General features: G+C 43.1%; 3 protein-coding genes across 5 annotated transcripts in view; 2 read left to right on the forward strand and 1 right to left on the reverse strand.

The window, feature by feature from the left end:
- Positions 1-5726, reverse strand: part of maco1a (macoilin 1a) — a 25525-nt gene extending 19799 nt beyond the window's left edge. The window contains exons 1-5 of the mRNA XM_062530237.1: positions 5487-5726; positions 4281-4422; positions 3734-3860; positions 2251-2374; positions 1153-1331 (exon numbers count right to left, since the gene is read on the reverse strand). Of these exons, the coding sequence (XP_062386221.1) occupies positions 1153-1331; positions 2251-2374; positions 3734-3860; positions 4281-4422; positions 5487-5566 (652 nt within the window). The 5' untranslated portion in view covers positions 5567-5726. The remainder of the gene's footprint in view (positions 1-1152; positions 1332-2250; positions 2375-3733; positions 3861-4280; positions 4423-5486) is intronic.
- Positions 4877-11017, forward strand: srfbp1 (serum response factor binding protein 1). 2 transcript variants are annotated; one of them, XM_062530236.1, is made up of 3 exons: positions 4877-4997; positions 6358-6980; positions 9102-11017. In XM_062530236.1, the coding sequence occupies exons 2-3, from the start codon at positions 6384-6386 to the stop codon at positions 10809-10811; spliced, it is 2307 nt and encodes a 768-aa protein (XP_062386220.1). In that variant the 5' UTR covers positions 4877-4997; positions 6358-6383; the 3' UTR covers positions 10812-11017. The 2 variants fall into 2 exon arrangements, with proteins under 2 accessions (XP_062386220.1, XP_062386219.1); XM_062530235.1 differs by lacking the exon at positions 4877-4997 and adding an exon at positions 5779-5871.
- A 437-nt stretch (positions 11018-11454) lies between these two features.
- On the forward strand, positions 11455-22571 carry e2f3 (E2F transcription factor 3). 2 transcript variants are annotated; one of them, XM_062529681.1, is made up of 7 exons: positions 11455-11939; positions 13601-13703; positions 14224-14443; positions 16192-16359; positions 16686-16800; positions 17479-17617; positions 19553-22571. In XM_062529681.1, exons 1-7 carry the CDS (start codon positions 11664-11666, stop codon positions 19861-19863), a joined length of 1332 nt encoding a protein of 443 aa, XP_062385665.1. In that variant the 5' UTR covers positions 11455-11663; the 3' UTR covers positions 19864-22571. The 2 variants fall into 2 exon arrangements, with proteins under 2 accessions (XP_062385665.1, XP_062385666.1); XM_062529682.1 differs by lacking the exon at positions 11455-11939 and adding an exon at positions 12401-12579.
- The last annotated feature ends 623 nt before the right edge of the window (positions 22572-23194 follow it).

The raw sequence follows: 23194 nt of genomic DNA on the forward strand, positions 1-23194 counted from the left end.
GAGAGAGAGAGAGAGAGAGAGCGAGAGAGAGCGAGAGAGAGAGGGAGAAATAGAGAGAGAACAGATCAGTGACCCAAAGTTAAAATATACATGTTTTACCCACATAATAACAATTATTGTCAAGAACATTCATATACTAAATTAGGATTTTCATTGTCCTCTGTTGACCAATGCAATGAGAACAGCCATATCAGTAATGCTGACAGCTACTTCTACAACTATTCTTCTGCCAAATAAGAACAGCAAAGAATGCTTACACAGACACGTGGGACAATTCACAAACAGTGGACTGCACAAAGAGCACGAGAGGCTCATAGGAGAATGTGTATCTTGGTGATGGTGTGCAGACGACTTGATAACAGGGAGAGGCAGAACATCACCCAGGGAGACACCATGTAAACTCACTGCCCCACCCCGACCTTTCTGCTGCCTCTGCCGAGCCTTCAAGATAGAGGATACGCCCCCATTTACCTGTAGTAGCCTGGCAACTCTACTGACAGTGACGATATGACAGTAAGGGAGTAAAAAGGTAAACAAGGGCGTGACTAAGTACCAGTGAATGAGCAAGGTGTAAGTAATTTAGTGAATGGCCGTGACCTATAGAGGGAGGGACAGACTAATGTGAATGAGTGATGGTGCGTGAGAATGGGAAGTGTGTGGGAAGGAAGAGTCTGAGTGTCTGAGAGTGAGTGTGTGTGTATGTGTCTGTGTGTGTGTGAGAGAGAGAGAGAGAGAGAGAGAGAGAGAGAGAGTGTGAGTGTGTGTGTGTGTGTGTGTGAGACTGAGAAGTCTGAGTATCTGAGTGTCTGAGAGTGTGTGTCTGTGTGTGAGGATGAGAAGTCTGAGTGTCTGAGAGAGAGAGAGAGTGTGTGTGTGTGTGTGTGTGTGTGTGTGTGTGTGTGTGTGTGTGTGTGTGTGTGTGTGTGTGTGTGTGTGTGAATGAGAAGTCTGAGTGTGTGTGTGTGTGTATAAGAAGTCTGAGTGTGTCTGAGTGTGTGTGTGTGTGTGTGTGTGTGTGTGTGTGTGTATGAGAAGTCTGAGTGTGTCTGAGTGTGTCTGAGTGTCAGTGTGTGTGTGTGTGTGTGTGTGTATGAGAAGTCTGAGTGTGTCTGAGTGTGTCTGAGTGTGTGTATGTGTGTGTGTGTGTCTGACCTTCCTCGGCCTCCCTCTCCTGCCTCTGGAGCATCTGTTGCTCTGGTGGCAGGGCCTGCTGCAGCAGCTGCATGTAGAACTCGTTCTCCTTCTGCACCTCCTTCTGCTTGCGCAGGCGCATCTTGTAGCTGACGTAGCTCTTGAAGCCAAAGCCCAGCGTCACCACCGGGTAGCCGATGCTGGGTTTCCCAGGGAGCAGAGGATCACAGGTCAGTAGGGTATTGTACAAATTAAGTCCATACACAGAGGTAATGTTCAGGTTTATCCAATTATTTTGAAAACATCTCCCATATCAGCCATATCATATCAACAATTTTCCATATGAAAAAGGTACCCGTGTGTATTGTTTTGCAGAGCGATGAACATCATTTGTTTAACCATATCTTCATTACTTGATAGGACTATCGTCTCATATCATAATCATCTCTCCTCAGCATATCAAGATTAGAGGGGTTTTTAAAGCCCTATAGACCTCTAGTTGTTTTTTTGTTTTTTTATTCTTTATTTTTTTTACCATAAAGACAGGGGGGGGGGGGGGGGGGGGGCACAGGCAACCAGGCCATTCATTTTATGATACAAGATATGAAGCAAGATAATTCAATACAATTGCATGAGTAGAACGCAGACTTCTCCATATGGGTAAAGAAGACTTTCCCCATAATCAAAGTATTTCTTCACTTCCTGTGAGGACACAGAAACTGCTGTGGACATATCAAATAAAAAGTCCCTTTTGGATCTAATGTGGTGTCACGTCAGGAATCATTCGATCAAGTCCACATCTAATCACCACCTAATCTTCATTGTTATATTCTCAATACACAACCTTTACCCTTTGCAATGGCTAGAAAGCACCAATGCAAAAACACTGGGGCAATATACGAGAAATATTTTAGGAAGTACTTGGTGACTTATAGCTGGGTTTTACCACAACACACACACACATGCACACACACACGTACATCGTACATATACACACATTTGCTGAAAGAAGTAGTGGTTCCTCTCATGCAATTACAGCACAACATTTACAGTCACACGGTTATCAAATATATTGCACTCTCATGCATGGTTGTAAATCTAAGTGAAAGTGGTGTTTACCAGTGGGCAGCGAAGGGACGGCAGAGGTCAACATGGAAGTTTTTCAAGTCTTTGAACCGGATGGCTGCTTCGATGTAGACAAAAAGTATCCACAGAGATACAGTTGGCAGACACACGCCTCTTTCTGCGATGACAGGGGAAGAGAAAGAGAGGGAAAAAGAAAGAGAGAGTGAGATTGAGTTTGCACACTTAAGAGGAGGCAGATGACAGCATGCTGCATGCATATCTTATTAATGACGTAACTGCACTTTTCACTCATCAACGTCATTTGACAATCTGATGACATTATTATAAAGAGGTAAAGTGAACATTTGGACAGCATCATATCCTTTGCATTTAGACCATCCCAAACTCCCTCGCTTCAAAAACACCCCAGGCATCCTGTTTGGTTACAGGGCTCTTTTCAAGCAACACATTCTTCCACTACATGTTTCTCCAATGGCCTATAATAAAGGCACCAAAACCTTGTCGTTAGCGGAGGAAGAGGAAGAGGAAGAAAAAAAAGCCACAGGACTTGGGTCGTGTTAGGACTCGCTCTGGGTGGCGTAGCAGTGGTGGTGGCGGCAATCGTGGCGTTGGAACACCTGGGTCCTCAATCTACTCATGATTCTCAGCAAACCAATGCACAACTCCCTTCTTGGGGTATTGTGAAGTCACACTCTTCACTAAGAGGAGAGGGAGGATTGATCCATTAGGACAGAATTGTGCTTTCAGTACCAGCTCTGCTATGCATTAAAGAGAAGAGAATTCAATTATTCTCCTTTTTAGCCGCCCATAAATGACAGCCATCAAAAATTTAGGTGGGAGAAGTGATGAAGTGCAAGTTTGAGTGCAAAAGATGAAATAGAGAGAGAGAGAGAGAGAGAGAGAGAGAGAGAGAGAGAGAGAGAGAGAGAGAGAGAGAGAGAGAGAGAGTGAGAGAGAGAGCGAGCGACAAGAGAGAGTGAGAGAGAGAGAGAGAGAGGGTCTTTGCTGAACTGAATTGCAAGTTGATTCAGGACAAAGTGTTCAATATGCAAAGTAGTTCTGTTCCAAAAATCCAAACTGTTGTAATGGCATCCAACACTTATCAGGGCTTGTGTAGACACGCTAGAAAAACCCCTACATTTACAGTTGATGTGGATGGGTGATAGATGGTAAAGCCGCTACACCTGAAAATCATGTGGTTAGCTAACTGCTGAAGAATGGTAGAGGTTTTGGCCTTTTACGTTTTTACTGAGCACTTGGCTTTTCCCACACTATGAAGTACACAACTATGACGTTGTGGATCATTTTGAAAAACAATTTGTGAGTCACTCCATTTTATGAATGACTGGTAATGACTCTCTGCTTTCACAGCACTGGTGCCTCTATGGGCCTGGGTGAAGTTGGTTGTAGTGGGTTCATGAACTCATGGGTGTGCCACAGTAAGGTAACCGACTGAGGATCGGTCAACCCCGGTTTGATTTCCACCAGTCAACTTCCACTTTTCACTGTATCTCACCTGTGTGCCATACATACTGCACCCAGACATATGTGCTGGCAGCAAAGAAGAGCCACTGTACTGGGATGAAGAGGAGGCATATGATGTCTGAAGTAAATGCAACGCATACGAAAAACACAGAGAAAGCCTGCAGGACACAAGAGAAGAGAGAAGAGAGAAGAGAGACAGAGAAAGAGAAGAGGGGGAAAAAAAGAGAGTCATGAGATCAGCAGATCATAAACAACTCTAAGAGTTTTCTAAACCACTGAATTATTTCAGCATCCGTGTTAATCATCAACACAGTCTGATGATGGCTATTCACTTGTTAAGTTCATGCACTCACTGTAAAAGGAAACGATTCAGTGGAAAAGTTTGGTTTGTTGTTGTGTGGGGGGAAAAAATTGGGTTGTAGATACGACATTTACACATGCACATCAACTCCTGTGGGCTTAGTTGATTGACTTTAGGCCTAATTGTTTGATCAGTTGAGTTAACGTTAATGTTCTGCACAAGACTGGAAAACGGGCAGCAATCAGTTTAAATTCAGTTAATCTGTCTGATCACTTACCAGTCCCTGGTACCTGAAAGAGTCATACACGCTCCTTATGAAGAGCCAGAAGGGCCACAGGTACTCAAACCTGAATTCCAGCACAAAATCAGCCAAAAGTACCAGAGCCCACACCACCAAGAATTTCAGGTAAAGGAAGGTACTGTGGAGAGAATGAATAAAAACAAAGATAATGAGCGAGTGAATGAATGCATCTACATGGGAGAGAAAGACAGAGACAAAAGTAAAGTTTGTTCAGACATCTGGAGGTAATGATAAGAAGATTACAACAAATGCAAACATGATACAATCTTAGTTTCCTCCTACCCATACTGCCAACTGTCAAGGTAATGGAAACATGGTTTCTCTAGGCGCTATTCACCTGCTGTGTAAACTGCTAGAAGGTATTTAGAAAAGAGATAGATGTGTCCAAATAATGACATCTTAGAATCACTATGGTGCATACTCAATCTAGCAGAGTTAGAATCAATGTCCACCTAAACAATGGCAGGAGCATTTCCAAAACGACAGATGCAGAAAAATAACACCAATGTGACAGCTGGCAATACTAAGCTCACCTGGCAATCATGTGGTTTCAGGGCAAATAAACGAACTACATTAGCCAATTTCGACCACGCAATGTTCTGTACACAACAGGCTCTTGAATAGGCTACCTCTTACATGAATAAAGGAGTCTTTCTGAAAAAACTGATCAACTGGCGTTCTACTAATATTCTGGTAACGTTTTCCATTATTAGCTTCGCTAGCTTGCTAACATTGGCATTACTGACTGAGGCAAAAAGCCAATTTGACTGAAGGGATAGGGCTACATGACAACCTGGTCAAGGCACACAGCTGTTCTTGCCCGATACTTTTAAGCAAGATGCATTTCACTTGTGATTAAAAATAGTCCATAACTGCACCGTCTATAGTATGCCTGTTGAATACATTTCAGGTGTTTTTTTTTTTTTTAATTTACATTGTTTTTTTTGTTTTTTTTTATCACAGCGTGTACTCCACGAGGCCTAAAAATGACTAAACAGGAGTCAAATAAGGCTAGCTAACAGGCTAGCTAGCTACCTTTGCTAGCTGCAGCTGCATCCTTGCCTGCTGGAAGCTGCATGTAACTGACGAGATCTGAAAATTAAATAGCTATATGACTGCCAGGGCTCACATTGACGCCGCCATTGTTGTGTGATCGAGTCCCTAAAACCCCACACTTCGTACCTGCTATGAATACCCTCGGTGATTCGGTTCCGTTTTAACGGGCGACGGAGTTTGCTGCAGTCCGCATTGCGCCGCTTCATTCTCCCCCTTTTCGATTACACTTACTGTTTATAGTTGGTATATCCAATAAATGATTACGTTTGCTGGGTTGCACGAATGTGCATTGCTTTCCAAATGCACTGCTGATATTGTTTTTCTTGTACCAGAAACAAAGAAATAAATAAAAACATTCTATTGAAGGCCCTCCCTCTTTTTTATTTCAGGCGTTTGGTGACGCTATGACGTTACTTACGTCAGATAAAGCATACGTACAGGGAATCAAGATGGCTGCGCCCCATCACAGATGTGTCTTTCTTTAAAATTGTGTTTATGAAGGTGCATGAGGGTATGTTCGTTATATTAAGTGTTTATTGTAAAAGGATAATACTATCTGAACTAGTTGCGCTGATAAAGTATCGTCTAGCGCTTGTAAATGCCTGACATTACAGCCCAAATCGCTCAAAGTTTGTTCACATGCTGTTTACTCTGCCATGCTTATGTTAGCTAACGTTAGCCTACTATTCTTGCTGACGTTATCATACCATTCTTGCTGTCGTTATCTTCTGGTACGAATGATTAAAAAAAAATAAGAAATTATCTGCATATGCGAACATTGTAGTCGAAGTCGAGAACAGTCTTGCTGCTTGCCTGTCAGTGTAGCGTTGAAAGTAACCGAACCGAGCCCCAAACTTCGTCAACTTAATGGTTCTTTTAGTTCTTAAAAACTAACGTGTAATGAAATAACTTAAACTACGTAATTACCACCAAATTACAAATACATGTTTGAAACTTGAAGCATCAATGAATGTGTTCTTTTGTGTCTTGATTGCAGGAATCAGGTAAATAAAACAAGTCAAGATGCTGAATCTTAGCGATGAAGTGGTGAAGATGAGGAGTGAGGTAAAGAGGGTGAAGGTTTTCATCATTCGCAAGCTCACCCGTCAGATGAACATGCTCAAAAAGAAGAAGGGCAAAGAGGAAGACATGCAGAGAAATCAGCGACGGGCAGCAAGACTGTTGGAGGAGATCCATGAAATGAAAGTCCTAGCACCAGACACAGTCACCAAGTCTGCGTTGCAGACAGACATCAACTTTGAGAAGGTGTGTCAGAATACACAGGCCAGCATCACAGATCGTGCTGTGGCCCGCATAGCCACTCATCCTCAGTTCAGCCAAAAGATTCAGAGCATCAAGGACCGAATCAAGGCCTTTAAAGACGAGAGGACCGGCACATCATCAAAGGGAGAGAAGAAGAGTAAACCAGATATATCTGAAAAAGAGACTGAGAGGCCCGTGGCCAGTGAAGATGTTCAGGCCACAGCTGGTGAGGTGAAGATATTGATAGAGAAACTGGATGAAAATGACACTCCTCCTAGTGAAGGCTGTGTTACTGGTACTGATGGGACAACTGCTCCTCAAACCATGTCAGACAATGAAGCAGCCACAGTAAAACAGGTAATTACTACACCTTACATGTTCATGCAGTAGATGTAATTGAACTGTATAAACCCGCTGTATGAAGGCAGATCACTGCACCGGGTTAGTGTGTGCTTCACCTCACTGTGTGTTCACTGTGTGCTGTGTGTGTGCACTAATTCACGGATGAGATAAATGCAGAGACCAAATTCCTTGTATACGCACGTACTGTACACATGGCCAATACGTGTGATTTGGTTTCATTTAGTGTATTGTCAAATGCATGTAAGGGATCAAAATTAGTTTTTTTTCAAGGATTACAGTGCACACAGACAACAGAGGAAGATTGGGGGAAAATGCTGTTGTAGTAAGCTACCCATGATACTGCCTCAGTGTGTATCTTCAGGTAAAAATATGGTGTCACTTAGGCTGGGTAAACTCAGCCTGATCTGTTTCCAGCTCAGGCTGGAAACCTGCATATCTACTGTATCTCTCTGCTTCCTGCTATCTGCATCTCTGCTTCCTGTCCACGTTTGCCGAGTCCAATCACAAACTGGCTTATCCACGAGGCGCACCTGGATCGTTGGTCTGATTGGTTGAAGGACTATCCAAGTGTACAGTCATTTAAAGCGCAGACTCCCCAGACTAATGTTCAATCTTAAAAGATTGAGCTTGGTATGGTGATAGTCAGACTAGGCGTCTCTGAGAGAGGAGAAGACTATAAGGTACAAATGAAATTCTGACATTCGCTGCAATTTTCTTGGATGTGTCTATCAATCATTGAAAAAGCATATCTCAGCAATGAAATAAGAGGCTGAAAAATGTCTTGAGTCATAAGACGTGGGGGGACTGTTTGAACAGAAAAGGAACACAAATCATAGACCATGATGTCACGCCTGTTTGGACTGATAGCGAATGACCCTTATATGATTGAAGGCCACAAAGTCATTTGCATTCTTTGCTCTTTTGGCCATTTTAATCTTTACTCTTTATTGGCCCATCTTAGATATGGCTTTTTCTTTACAACTCTGTCTATAGGTCAGTATCCTGAAGTCACCTCTCCTGCTGATGTCGACATTTGTGTTTTGTGGGTACTATTGAAAAGAGCTGTCAGTTAAGGACCTGTGAGGCACGTGTCTCTTAGATTAGACACTAATGTATTTGTCATCTTGATCCATGGTGAACCGGGGCCTCTCACTCCTTATTTTCTGTCTGATATGGAATAGCCTTCATTTCTCAGGAAAAAAAATATTGAAGCTTTTCAGACAAAAAAAAACATTGTTAGTGCCCATTTTGATCAAGCTCAAAACACTTGAAGTTGCCGATACTCAACTCATCTAAAGAGGGTCAGCTGCATTGCTCTTTTCAGCTCTAACATAATTGCAAAAGAAATGTGTAACGATCAGTTCACTCAGTAAACTCACGTTAGCAAACAGAATGGCATGTACAACATTAAAGGGTCACTGCACCCTAAAATAGGTTTTTTGAGCTGTTGATTGATTGAAAATACTCATAAGTGGTGAACTGTACTATTACCAGGGTTAATATTGACAAAAATCGTGTTTCTCGACAAAAGTAACATTTCGTCTGACTTTGCATTGGAGACATTGCTCTCTCGCGCATACTACCGTTTGAAAACATGCCATGGCATGTTGGTCCAAAATACTATTGGAATGCTGACGTTGTCCTGCACTTCTAGTCCGACACTACGTCACCGGGTCGTTACAAATTAGGACTGAAACGCCCCAACACCTGCTGCCCTGATTAGCCTACCTGTGATAAACCATGTCTGCAGCATTCATTCCCAGATTGACACGAAATCACCATGGTTGATTGGTTGCAGCAGTGCTGCACTCTCTCTCCAAATTTCAGAACGTCTCGCCCATTTTCAAAGCCGTTTTCAGAAATGTGAAGTGGGTGGAGTTATGGGGTGAAGTGACTCTTTAATGATGTCTACACTGTATTGATAAAGAAAACAATGACTCGGCAGTGTACATACACAAACAAGCACAACTGAATCGTTATATACCATTTTGGTGCAAACATGGTTATGTGTGTACACCCCCCTCCCCCCATGTTTACTATTTAAACTCTATAGGACAGCATGATGTATCTCCTACAAATAGACACTTATCCAACTACTCTGTTCTCTCTGCACAGACATCAACAGAAGGCGAGAAAGTGCCTGTGGAGGTGGTGAGGATGAGGAAGGAGGTGAAGAAGATAAGAGTGCTCATCATTAGCAAGCTCACAAACCAGACAGTATTCCTCAAAAGGAAGAAAGGTGAGCTGTCCGAGATGGAGGGAAACCAGCAGAAGATCAGCAGACTCCTCAAAGAAATTCAGGTGCTTAGAAGCATCAAACCAGACCATGTGACCCAGGCTGCCTTGCAGGAGAATGCAAACCTGGAGAAAGTGTGTGAGGACCCTGATGCCAGCCCACTGGAACGATCCAGTGCCCGTATCGTCACGCATCCTCGCTTTGTGAAGAGGCTGCACGCAGTGAAAGAGGCCATTGAGGAGGAGAAGCGAAAAGCTGCAGAAGCTGAGGAAAAGAGGAAAAGACGCCTTGAGCAGGCCTCTGTGCAGGGAGAGGACAGCGAAAACGAGGAAGGTGATGAGGACCAGGATGACGAGGACGATGACGAGGACCAGGATGACGATGATGATGACGATGATGATGATGATGATGATGATGATGATGATGATGATGATGACGACAACAACGAAGATGACGAGGAGGATGATGGTGATGAGGAGACAGAAGAGGATGATGAGACAGGCGATAGTGAAGCAGAGGATGAGGAAGAGGAAATGCTAAATGAGAGACCCGTTACTAGTAAATCTCAGGTAGCTGAAGTGGCCCAGAAGGTTGAAGACGTTTCAATTGAAGCAACTTGTTCCTCTGTAAAGAAACAGTCACCTGTAGAAGGAAAGCCTGAAGGACATTCTGTGACTGTTGTGGATCAGGAAAGCACATCAAACATTTCTTCCATTGTAGACAGCAGTTTCAAACCTGATGCAAATACAACGCCCTTGAAGAAAAGCCCTGCTGTCTCTCCTGCTCCAAAAAATAAATCGATTTCTAAATCTGTATGCAAGACACCAGTAAGTAAAAATGAAAAGGAAGTGAAAGTGACAGAGGACGTTGACAGTGGAAGTGATTTGGAATTGTCTGATGGTGAGGAAAAGCCATACTTTGATGACAGCACAGAGGAGCGTTTTCACAAGCAGTCATCTATGTCAGAGAGCGATGACGATGACTTCTTCATTGGCAAGGTCAGCAAATTTAAGAAGAAGAAAAAGAATCAGACTGCTGGTGAGGAAAAGACAAAAGACGCAAGGAAGAGTGCCGACGAGGACACTGAGCAAGACCACAAACCAGAGGAAAAGGAAACCACAATCAAGAGTGACTTCAAACACTCTAAATTTGAATCGGTCTTCTGCAATGCCCTTTCAAAGGGCAGAGGTGGCAGAGATAGATTTAGTTCCAAACCGCCACCACGGTTTCAGAAGCCAATGAGACAGCCAGTGGGGGACTCAAAAGCTCCCTGGGAGAGGAAGCAAAACCAGTACTCTGCACCAAACAGGAAACCAGGGTCGTCCTTCCAGAATCAGAAAAGTGATTTCAGTAGTAGTTGGGGACATAAGGAAAAGGGTTCCTTCGGAGCGGGAAGAGGCAGGCAACCCAATGACAGTTGGCAGAGCCAGAGTAGGAGCCAGAGGCCACCACCAGGGAAGACCTTTAACTCCTCTAGGCAAGCTCCAGAGGCACTGCATCCTTCCTGGGAGGCCAGCAAAAAGAGGAAGGAGCAGATGAGTCAAATAACAGCGTTTCAAGGGAAAAAGATCAAGTTTGACGATGATTAATGTGGTTGTGATAGGAGACCATTTTTTTTTTTTATTATCAGATTTATTAACATATGTTGGAGACATTGAGCATTGTAACATTTTTGCCCAAAACAAGTAGTGTAATTTTACATTTGTATTGTGCTTCTGTATGTTGGAATTTGTGTTATGTTGCTTAATTTCATGTTTCATAACGTTGTCCATGTCATTAAATATATGCCATTGTAGCTGTGAGTTGATTTGAATGCCTTCAGAAGTTTTTGGTCAATGAATTCCGTCATGAGTCCTGAGTTTATATAACTCAGAGAAAGAATTTGAACTGTAGTCAGCCTGTTCGTACCGGTAACTGAGACACAATAGCTTGTGCACTACATTTGGATCTCTGTGGCCTTTTTAGTTTTCATTCTTGATAAGACTTCCAAGTTCCAAATCCTTTTTTCTTCCGTCAACAAAAAAAAAGGTCTCTGTAGAGCCTGAACCGCCCATTTTGGACACGTCACAAAATTGCTGTGAGCATGTGGGGCGGAGAATACCTCCTCTGCGACCAATCACCTGCAATATGCAAATATTATTTGAAAATTTGCCGGGAAATCTGAGTTTCGCGGGAGGGCCTTTCGCGCGTAAACCGTATCCCTTCATTCATTGTCAGCTTCCTGGAGCCATTTTTCTAGCTGCCGGGGTGGAGTTCGCATCTCTTTTAAATCCATTCCATCGGACGATTTTAGACAATAAAATTACACAATTTTAGAATAAATATTTTCGTAAGACACTCGTCTATTGATTTTTGTGATTATTTTGATAAACTGTCCGTGGGATTTATATAAAAATATATCCCAAGCAAAGGAGGGACAAAGGGAGCCCGAGCCTCCGAAGATGAGAAAGGGGGTTTCCTCGGTCCCGGAGAAATTGATATTATCGGGGGTCGGGGGCTCTACCCTTGACAGAAATTCTGTTTTAACGCATCTACCTGATCGTCTGACCACCAGTTATTCCACTGCTACTTACATACAAATAATTACTCCACCGTCCTGTGCAGCACATTCTAACAATGTCTGTGCGCCTGATCCACAAACTGGCAGTTTGCTGTATACTACTCCCCACGGACCAAGCAACGGAACGGGACAACGACCACCTTTAGGACGACCTCCGGTAACCAATCACTAAACATATTTGTGAACTGACGATAATTGCCTATTAACAATTTAAGTTTGCAACGCGAACCAGCTCTGCTTGAACGGTTTTAATAGCTGTCAAAACAGATATTGCACCAGAGCTAACTAGGGTTGTCTGGAAAGACTAGCAATGATAGTTAGCAAAGTTAGCTATTGTTATTTCTGCATTTCCTTGCATTTTTAAACAACTCTTACAATCCTTAGAAAACTTTCAAGTCTTTTGTATTATCTTATCTTTGAAGACCTTGCATTTTCTTGTTAATCCTATCACTGTAACTATAACTTACATTGAACGTTTGTGTCGTTGCTGCCAAGTGATTTAAGGTAGCTCGACAGACCAAGGTGCATTAACATTTGATGACAATATATCGTTTGATGGGTGACCGAATTGGTTAAGACAAGTCGATAATTTAGCAAATTATCACACTAACACAAGAACAGCTGCAGCAAGCTAGTGTATGCACTCGTACAAAGTGCATAATTTGCTAAGCAATTAGCCTGCAAGCTAGTCGGGAAACATTCGTGTTGGTCAGTTCCAGTCTGAAAAAAACTCGAATGATTAGGACTGGTATGACTAAAAAAAGACTGTTGGCCATTTTCTGTTCGAAATGAAATGGGTGAATATTCAACCTATAAGTTATCAAACTAATCGACAGACATGGCTTCGTGTTCTAACTAGGCCCAGTTGGTGTTTGGAGGGGGGATGGGGTCCATTTGCTACCTCAGAAGCACCTCGAGGACTTGATAACTACCGTTAAGTTACACTTAACATATACAAACTAAGCATATTTAACATTTTGTCTTGACACATCCCAAATAAGTCTTATTGCGCGTTCAGAAATAACTCTGATTGTGTAGACCAAGTTAGCTGGCGTCGTGCACCAAGTGTTTCCATTTAACTTTGCACAAGGTTAGTAAACTGAAGCCATGGAGCTAGCTGGCTAACTTAACTATGGCTGAGTGGGCCTTTTCAGACAAATTGACCGATAACATTATATAAACAAAATGGTGAAAGGATCTTCATAAGTGTCCTAGCAATCTTACGAACGCTCGTCCCACAAAGTACTTATTCACATTCTGTAGCTGCACTTAGTTAAGCTCACCGTCCGTTTTATGCATGTATACAGTACGAAAGGACGTTGCTTTCAGTACTTTTAGACATATTTCATTGCACCGTGTATCGAAGGAAGTTACTCGCAGCAACGGAGAGGGAGGCATCATGGTGTCTATTTACTTAAAATGGACGCAGCTGCAGGAAGATGGGTAGTGCAACACCCCGTGATATTTCTTCTATGAAATGCAGCACTACATTACTTTCCAAAGCTTCCACCCATGACATCCATGTGTTTGGATTTTTTTTTATCAACTAGGGCCTAGTCCCAATTGCTTGAGGGCACAAATAACGTGTGGCTATTTCTATGAAGGCCTATTAATGGCAATGCCTCCCAGTATGACTTTCCTTGATGGTGCACTAAAGGTAGCCAGGAGCATTTTGCTCAGACGATTTAACTTATCCTGGGTGGCGGTAGTTATGACTTGCAGCAAGCGGTACTTTTCACCCCTTGCTGAGAGAAGTTGTGTTGACACATTGATCACCTTTTCTGAACATTTTGATTCAAGTATTTCCACTCTTTTCAGGCAAAACGTCGGCTGGAGCTCGATATCACAGACCACCAGTACAGTGACCCTACCAAGACTGCGAAAGGCAAACGGGGACCCCTTCAGCCGAAAAGCCCCAAAAGTAAGCTTTGCAAGGGGACAAAATGGGGACTGAAACCCAAATATGAAGGTGTCAGTCATTATCCCAGAAGATTCTAAAGATTTATTTGACTAGTAGTGTTTTTGTTATGAGCATTTCCAAATAAGGTTGCATCAAGTGCTGCCATCATCAGTATCAGAATCCATAATGAGTTATTGCCAAGTTTATTTAAACGTGCAGAGTTTGTGTATTGCATAGAAGTTGAGTTTATAAGGGGGTCCAGTCCAGTACATGAACTTTTGCTACAAGATGCAAGGTGGTAGGCACAGCAGGCGCAAGGAGAGCAAAGACAGTTTTCCACAAGACTTGTATGCATAAATTACCTTTAAAATGTGTACACGTATACAAATCGTTTTTGTAATGTTTTCATAACCATCAGGCGATGAATAAGTCATGGCTTCTTTCCTTTGGGAACAGAAAGGTTGCTTTATTTAGCTTGCTGGAGTATGTTTTTTGTAAATGGCCTATTATTTATTCATTTGTATTTTTTCTGATGCTGCAGCGCCCAAATCTCCACCAGAGAAGACCCGCTATGACACGTCACTGGGGCTGCTGACCAAGAAGTTCTGTCAGCTCCTTGCCCAGTCCTCTGACGGCGTTCTGGACCTCAACCAAGCAGCCGAGGTTCTGAAAGTCCAGAAGAGACGCCTCTATGACATCACTAACGTTCTGGAAGGTGTCCGCCTCATCAAGAAGAAATCCAAAAACAACATCCAATGGCTGTGAGTATGGCTCAGGCATGGATTTGAAGCCAAGCACAGCAGCAGTGATTGAGGAATAGCGTTTACCACAGCGGAGAGGGGGGTTGAGGGACAACTTGGAATTAGGGTTAAGGTTGGGATTAGTTTGGGAGTGTCAGTGCTGGGGTCAGGGATGAGATTAGATTTGCAGTCTTATGGTTCATGTTATGGCCGTGTGAGGCCATATGGTCCTGCTGCCAAGTTTCCGGAGCATCACTGGCACGGTTGCTAGTGCTGTGCTTCATTGTTCTACACTCGATACAGGTTATATTTGTCTTTGAGTGTTAAGTGCATTCTCAGATGAAAAAATACAGTATGTGTGTTTTGCACATCAAGAAAATGAAGGTGTAGGCCATATTTTAACATGCAAGCATTGGGCCTAAATATCAGCGCGGAAATGCGGGTGTAGAGCATAATTTATTCAAGTCCTGCAACTCCAGCCATCATAATGCGAGACCCCAGTCCACATTTTGCAGCGCTGTCTGTTAACGTTAATCTAATAATGGAGCAGTGTGAACATGGGACTGGACGGACCAACTTCTGACTTGAATCAGACCTAACCCCATGCAGAGACACACACGGAACCACTCTCTCACTCACACACATCAGGACTGTTTGCCAAGTCAAATTATGCTATGTGCTACATCAACTGCTAACCGAAAGGAAAGCTAAAGTTTAGCCATCAGGAATTTTGCAAAAAAGGATTACGTGGAGTGGCCATGAGACACGAGGGAATAGCGATGTGTTCTCCGTTTGTGGAATGTAATCGATTGTGAATGTGCGCTGACTGCTACAGATGCAGCGCATAGTAGGCCTGCGTTCACTTTCTATAGTGCCCATTCATTATGTGAATGATGCTTCATACCTAAACAGTATTCAAACATTATCAAATTTATCATGACGCGTTGCCACAAACACTTACTCCTTTTAGATCAGAACCAAAATCATGTTAGTAAAGACTGTTAAGTGATCTCTCATTGACACCTGTAATAAGGAAAATGTGTTATAATTCAACTGCATTAATCACCCCTATGTGAAGCACTGAAAGACGGAATACCCCCAGAAGCAGTCATTTAACGGAGCCCTGAATATTGCCCAGCTAGTCTAAAGGGCAGGGCTGCCTGATATAGGCTAGCCAGAATGTCATGTTATCTCATCAGCATTGCTGTGCAGCATGGGTGCATGTGTGATATTTCATGTTTAAGGTGGAGTGTTGGTCAGGCCTAACATTTCTTAGATAAAATTCCTCTTTTTTTTACCCTGCCTTCATTTGGTTGGTGCAGATAACTCCTCAAATAATATAGTCCTAAATAAGCAAAGTTACATATGTAGCACAATTGACATGTAAAGCATGCTGCATAAATATGAAAAATGTACTAGGTCTTATAAGTTATACAAGTTATAGTGCCAGGTTTATATGCTATAACAATGTTTCTCCCAAGCGGGGTTTCTTTCAATGTGCAATACATGCGAGGCAATATTTCAAATAACGGAACATGTTATGGTCCCATTTTCTTAAAATAACACCATATTACCTCTCTAAACCTCTGGTATATATTGGGTATGCAATTATGACCGTTTTAATTGCATCGCTGTTGCAGTTAATGATTCTCATGTTCAAGAAGATCCAAGTATCTGTTTAGGCGTGTTGTTGTGACTTGTGGAAATGCTGTAACTGTTCCTGTTTCGTCATGAGACTTGGGTGCTAACAAGTGATCATTGTGTCTCAGGGGTTGCAACCTGACCTCGGAAGGGGGCCCCCTCTCTCAGCACCACCCAAAGCAGAGTCTGGACCGGGAGATACTGGAACTGAGTCAGGAGGAGCGGCGCTTGGACGACCTCATCCAGACGTGCACACACAAGGTCCAGCGAATGACCGAGGACACGCAGAACCAGAAATATCCTTTACATAAGTCCTTGTCCCCCCCCCCCCCGACCCCCCGTTGCCTTGTTGCGATCAACAAGTTACATGTTTATCATGAAGTGTGTTTGTAGCAGACCACTCGAGTGAGCATTCCACCGTAATGATCAGTCTTGGTGCGTTGCGTCACTCAAGGGTGGATGAATTGGTTGTCTCGTATCTCTTCAATGACCCCCCTGTGTTGCGTTGTCTTGTGAATCACAGGTGTTTGCTTTGTATTTTGAGGCACCACAAGCCTCTTTGAAGGGTCAGAGTGCCACCCCAACGTCGCATACTTGACCTTTTCCTTAACCCTGTCCTTACGTATGCGTATGTCGGCTATCAGGACATCCGTCGGATTAGTAGCCTCCGAGACCAGACGGTAATTGTGGTCAAAGCTCCACAAGAGACCAAACTGGAAGTGCCTGATCCCAAAGAAGTAGGTTATTTTTTAGCTATCTTTGTTCAACCCAATTCAGTCCATTCTGGTCTGTGTTCGCTCTGGCTGGTAGACAAATCAGGTCCTCAAATGATCAGTTATTTTGCATTTGAGTGAATCTCCCTCAGAATGATCACACCACAGTTACTTTATGAACTGTGTGTTTTAAAGGTAAACTAAGCAACGTGTTTCAGTTAATCAATTCGTTCCATACTGTTATATATGATTAAATGAGTCATTACCAGTCGAACGGTGGTTTTTTCGGCCGCCCTAGTGGTCTTTAGCGGTAGAACCACGCTTGCAATTTCAGGAGCCCTCGGGCACGCACCCATGCTCTACTCCAGGAAGTGTCATGTAAAGTCTCATGAAAAGGCACGGCAGACTGACCGATTGGGGAGTTTTATAAAATATACACGCTAAAGCTGTAGGGGAAGCTCTGCTGAGAAATATGCGAGCATAAAACGAGCGAAAGCGAAAAGTGAAAGCGAAACCGGCGATGAAATCGCCAATCCTGCATAGTTTTCCTTCAAAGGGTCCGCTCTACCATATATGAGAGTTGAAATTTGGAATTATGACTGTGAATTTGCCCCTTTAGCTACCAGAGTTTTCACCTCACCTTAAAGAGTTATGTTACAGTGACTTTCTTTTGAGATTAATGCCTTTCTATTGTGCCGGCAGAGTTTACAGGTTCACCTGAGCAGCTCACAGGGCCCTATTGATGTCTTCCTCTGCACGGACGAAAACAACCCTGGCAGCCCGCTGAAGAATGGCCTGGATGTGAATGGGAACCACACCACCTTTGTCAAAGTTTCTCAAGGTGAGTTCTCCTCCTGTGTGCTTTTGACACAACCTGCTTGAAATTTGAAGTCTTGGTTGTCCTTTGTGTTCCAGTGAAATGGGTATTTTATGTGCTTTAGAGTGAGGCCTAATGGCGAGAGATGAGCATGAAGGTTTCTTGCTTCCTTTGTGAATGGAGGCAATATTTCATGTCAGGCCCTGGCAGCAGCATCAAGTCTGTGATCATAATTGAAAATGGGAGGGGAAAATGGGAGCAGTTGGTTTCACGGGTTGCAGTGCCAAAGCAAAACTGAAACATGTAGTCATGTTCTGTAATTTAGCACATCTTTGCCTCTACTTGGTTGTGAGCCAAACTTGGCTAGAAATACTGAACTCTAGCTAAAGGTCTAAGTTGCTGTATTGTGCAACCTAATATGCATTATTTGAATGGGTAGCCCGCAAGGCTACGTGCACTTTTAGGCATACTCGATTTTTCAACGCGTTTCAGCGAACAAAACAAATGAACGCATGCAGGCCAGCAACTAGCACCCTGTTCTTGGCGTGTGAATTTATTTTTCCAGATGCAACAAGATGGAGTTCAAGTCATCTCCTTAATTGAATGATTTGTGGTTCTAATTTTGTATATGCTCCTTGATAAGCAGTTTTATTGATGCGAGATTACAATACTTTTATTGAACACGGCAAGCATACTGATACGCACTGGGCATGGGTACTTGCAGACTAACTGGTTGAGTTACATGGACCCACACAGCCTTCCAATCTCTCCACACCGAACTAAGAATACAGAGTAGCCTGATGTTGCCTGTTACGCAGACAAAAACATCCTCTGGATATTGTGGCATTTGATGGAGGGAAGATTCTTGCAATATTTAAGGACATGGTGAGAATGAGGCCACGTGGAGATGCATGTATGCCCATATTAGTACAGAGCTCACGAGACTGACAACACAGCGAAGTTCTTTCAGTGTGGTTGCCTGTCGCTTCTCCTGGAGCACGGCTCTGCTCCTGCACATGCCAGGTGTTTTTCGATGTCTCTTGACGCTCTCGCTCGGTCACAACATTTTGAAGGTACTCGCATGCCGCATTGATGGCGCAATTTTCATCACACACTCAGCCAGGCAGCACAGTGTGCATGGAACGCAGGCGCTGGACCATACCTAAACCTTTAAAGCCCAATTCACACCAAAGATTCCCGACGCGACGAGACTGAGTTGCAGCGGTGTGAATTAGAAGTTGCACGTAGTTGCAAGCCGTCGCAAGCCGTCGCAGAGCATTAAACCTGTTGAGTCGCAGTCGCAAGGTTTTAGAACGTCACGGCTCGTCTCGTCGGGAATCTTTGGTCTGAACCCTACTTAAGTTAGCAGTTTTCATTAAACAATCAAAACAATACTCGGGCTGTTATCGGAATGACTATGCTTTGGCTCAGCTGTTGGGCACAACTATTGATTGATTTTCCACTGGGATATCAAAGCTTAACCTAGCCCTTTCAATCTGAGTTTTTCTTTTTGTTACAACCCCCAATACAACCTCCCTAGTAGGTATGTTTTCTAAAGAGCATACAGATTTGGTTCACACATGGCACTGTTCAAGTAAATCTGTTAGTGATGCCTGACCGACTAGAAATTGCACATATGCTGCATGCTTGGAAATACGGTTGTACGGTGTTTTAGAAAATGTAGAAATTGATTATTTTTTGAGGAACCATGACAATGCCTCTATGCAGGACTTTCACAAGAAATGTTCTTCAATGGCATGCATGAGGAAAGTGGATTTAAAGCAGGAAAATTAGCGTAGCTTTTTGATTGTGGTCTGCATCAGGAATTGTACGATTGTTCGAAGAGGGTGGCATCCCTTGGATGGAAAGGAAAGCGGAGTGAGAGGTCAAGCAAGACCGGATAACACAACCTCAACCTTTTTGTCTCTTTGTTCCCACCTCTTCCCTCGGCTGGCGTAGATGGCGTGTCTAGCGATGGCATCACGGTAAATGGCGGCAGCGGCACAAGCGGCGGCGGCAGCGGCAGCATGATCAGCACCCCGGTGAAAAGCCAGCCGCCGAACCTCGGCGTTCCGCCCCTGTCCCCGCTCTCGGCCTCCCTCTCGAGTATCCTGCAGCAGTCCGACGACCAGATGCCCTTCGTCACGCTCTCGCCGGCGCTGCTCAGCGACGACTACATGCTGGGCCTGGACGACGACGAGGGCATCAACGACCTCTTTGACTCCTACGACCTGGACACGCTCCACTTCGATGACCTCCTTTGCAACTGACCCCCTCACCTCCAAGGCCCCCCCCCCCCCCCACCTGAAGCGACGACTGCAGAGAGGAGGGGATTTACAGTCCAGCTGATGAGGTGTTTTATCTGAGTGGTGGGGGTGGGGGTGGTGGTGAGTAGCGACTACACCGAGAGCGCAGAGAATGAATTCACCCTGGGAACCCTTTGGTGACACGCGTGCACCTTATTTTGGGAGAAGTGAAGTGACTACTGGGCTAGGATGTGGGTGAAGAAGCATGGAGGGGTGATGGTGGGCAGAATCACCTCACCGGGCCACAGGATCTGTAGTCACAGTACTGTGTTGCACTCCAGGATTCTCTTGGCCACAGACTTTTGTCGGTGTCCTTAAAGCTAAAGACTGCTGTGTTTTGTTTTTTTCTCCATTTTTGTTTTTTTTTGTTGCTTAGTTCAGCTTGTTTTTTTGTTTTGTTTCTCTGTTGTACAGTGATACAAGTTAGCATCATGGCACTATATTCTACAGAACAGAATCGTCAGTGATCGGTTTTGTGGAAATTTGCAAACACATCATTGTGTCGAAATGCTCGGAATGTTTGTCAGTTTTTGGCCAGTTGTCACAACTCTGTATTCCTGCTCCCCTCTTTCGGGTGTGTGTGTGTGTGTGCGTGTGCGTGTATACTTGCAATGATTGAACATGACTGCATGAACGATGTGTAGTCTCCCTCTCTCTCTCAATTGAAAAGGAAAAGGTTGGAGTCACATGCGTAAAATCCACCATTCTCCGGCTGGAGGCAATGAAATGGAAATGGGCCGACCTCCCATCGCACACAAAAAAAAGAGACAAAAGGAGAAATTACAAGTCATCAGTCGCCGCTCAATCTCCAGCCGTCTGAAAACATTGAAAAGGTCAGACGATTTAGCTGGTGCAGTCATGCGTAGGTTCATTTGGACAAAATTTAAATAGAAAATGGCAATTACTTCTAACCCCAGTAAATCAATCAGATGCTGGCTGTCTGCAGAGGCATTACATGCTCCAGCCACAGTGCTAAGAGTATCTCAGGGCCACTTCAAAATGTAGTACTTGATCAATGCATTTCATCATTAATCACCGTTTAGAAGAAATGATGGACAAAACTGAGAAGTGTGGCTTGAGGGTTACGTTCACTCCTCGTCTTCCAAGCTATGTGTTCTGAAAAAATAATAATTCTCATGCTTGGCTTTAGTCATTTTTGCTTTGTTATTTTAGTTTGGTTTTGTTAATTTATTTTCAGTCAAGCAGTCATACTTGTACCCATTGACTGGGTATCCTACCTTTTTACAAGCAGATTTTCAGACACAGTTGTATACGTTTCCACTCGCTGGAAATGTGAGCGCTTTATATCCCCTATATAGAATGCTTTGTGAAGGACAGATCACTGGGGGAAATGGTGTGTTTGTGTTTGAGTGATGAGATGAAGTATTGCCTTCAACCTGGAATATGCTGAAGACTCCTTGTTCTTTGAAAGCCATTTTATAATAAATAAAGCTCTGATGTCAATGCATTAGGTACTCGTAGACTACCTCTTGAGCAGAGTAGTTGTGATTTTAATTATTTTTTTGTTTTGTTTTGTTTTTTGAGCTAGCTTTTGTAATGTACACGTTTTACATTATTAATTTCCTTCAAAAGCTGTGTTTTAATGGTGGTTCCTCTTTCGAATAGTTCCCCTGGAAAATTCTGTACAATTTGTCAGATTGCAGAAGTAGTCACTTTACATCACTTACCAACAAACACCATCTTGTGCTTTAACCATCTGTAGAACGATGGTTGGTTAGCAGTGCAATTTGCACCAAAGTAGTAGTTGATCTGTTAGTTTGGTAGGGTTTTATTCTGCCACTTGTAAAATCATGGAGTCTATTACTGTGATGACTGTATAGTGAAATAGCATGACTTTGATGACATCATCCACTGGAATGGAGTGTACATGTTGGAACCGAAACATGGCAAAGTGTCACGTTTTACACCCTATAATGTAAAAATTGTGCCTTTTTTTCTTTCTTTGGATGAGATATAATCTGCTCAACAAGCTGTTTCAAATGCTGCAGTGTACATGTCAAGAAGAATCAGTCATGGACATATTTGAAGTATTCCAAAAAAATGCCACGGATAGGCTCCTTCCTCCAACTCATTGCTGTTCAATTGTTGAAGATCGAACCATGTACTAGCCTGAACATCTATTCTGTGAGCTCTGTTGGGAGATCTTTGTTTTGTGTTCCACCCCCCCACCCCCCCCCCCCATTTCATGCCTGATCAGTAATCTGGTGGTGGAAATTAAGCTCTCTTGGTTGGTTCAGTTAGAGAGACCTAGCTGCCTTGAATCATGGTTGGTCATCTCAGACTTTGTTTTAAAATGTTCGTGTGGATTTTGGAGAAACTCATTTGCTTCAGTTTTTCTAAAGACCAAATGTAATTGAGAACATTCATCATGTGTTCATTCAAGCTAATTCTCAGAGATGTGGCTGACTTGATGGTTCTGAACAAAAAATGTGGCATTTTATCAGAAACGGTGAGCTTTGAACCTTTAAAGAAAAGACTAAATGCATAGTTGAATCAGGGTTAATTTAAAATGTGTTCCGACCTACAATTAAGTGTGTTTAACACTTGTAGATTTTTTTTCTTTTGCCGTTGTGTGTGAATTGTACATAAAAAAAAAAACCTAAAAAAAAAAAAGTTTTAATAAAGATGTGTTGAAGCGTTTTGTACCTGTACATGTTCACTTTGGAATTTGTTTGTCAGACCGATCACTTTTTAGCAATTCCAATAGGCCACAGGGAATCGGCATGGTACAATACAGAATACAGACCGATCACTTTTTAGCAATTCCAATAGGCCACAGGGAATCTGCATGGTACAATACAGAAGGATTTATGCCTGTGTTAAACATTATTACGGGCAAACAAGATATTCAGTGTTGGAGAGAAGATGTAAAGAGCAGAATAGAACCGAAAACACTGACGCAATTAATGCTCCACTGAAACTAAATGAGCATCCAGGAAGAGCCTTTCGTGCACATAGTCTATTGCGTAGTTAGAAATGCTTAAAGCCATTCAGATTAAAGCATGGAATCCCCCTTCAAATTTGTTTACCTGATCTTAAAACCTGAACCCACAGGAGCAGCTGAAGTGTATACTGGTAGGTTCTCATTTATTTACCTCCGCCAAGGAGGTATATGTTTTCATCGGGGATCGGCCGGCGTTTGTCTGTCTTTTTGTTTGTCTGTCTGTCTTTGTTAACAAGATAACTCAAAAAGTAATGGTTGGATTTCGATGAGATTTTCAGGGAAGGTCGGACATGACACAAGGAAGAAGTGATCCGTCATTCCATCGGGATT

The sequence above is a fragment of the Sardina pilchardus genome, chromosome 24 (genome assembly GCF_963854185.1).
Source record: "Sardina pilchardus chromosome 24, fSarPil1.1, whole genome shotgun sequence".
In the NCBI taxonomy this organism is placed as follows: Eukaryota; Metazoa; Chordata; class Actinopteri; order Clupeiformes; family Clupeidae; genus Sardina; species Sardina pilchardus.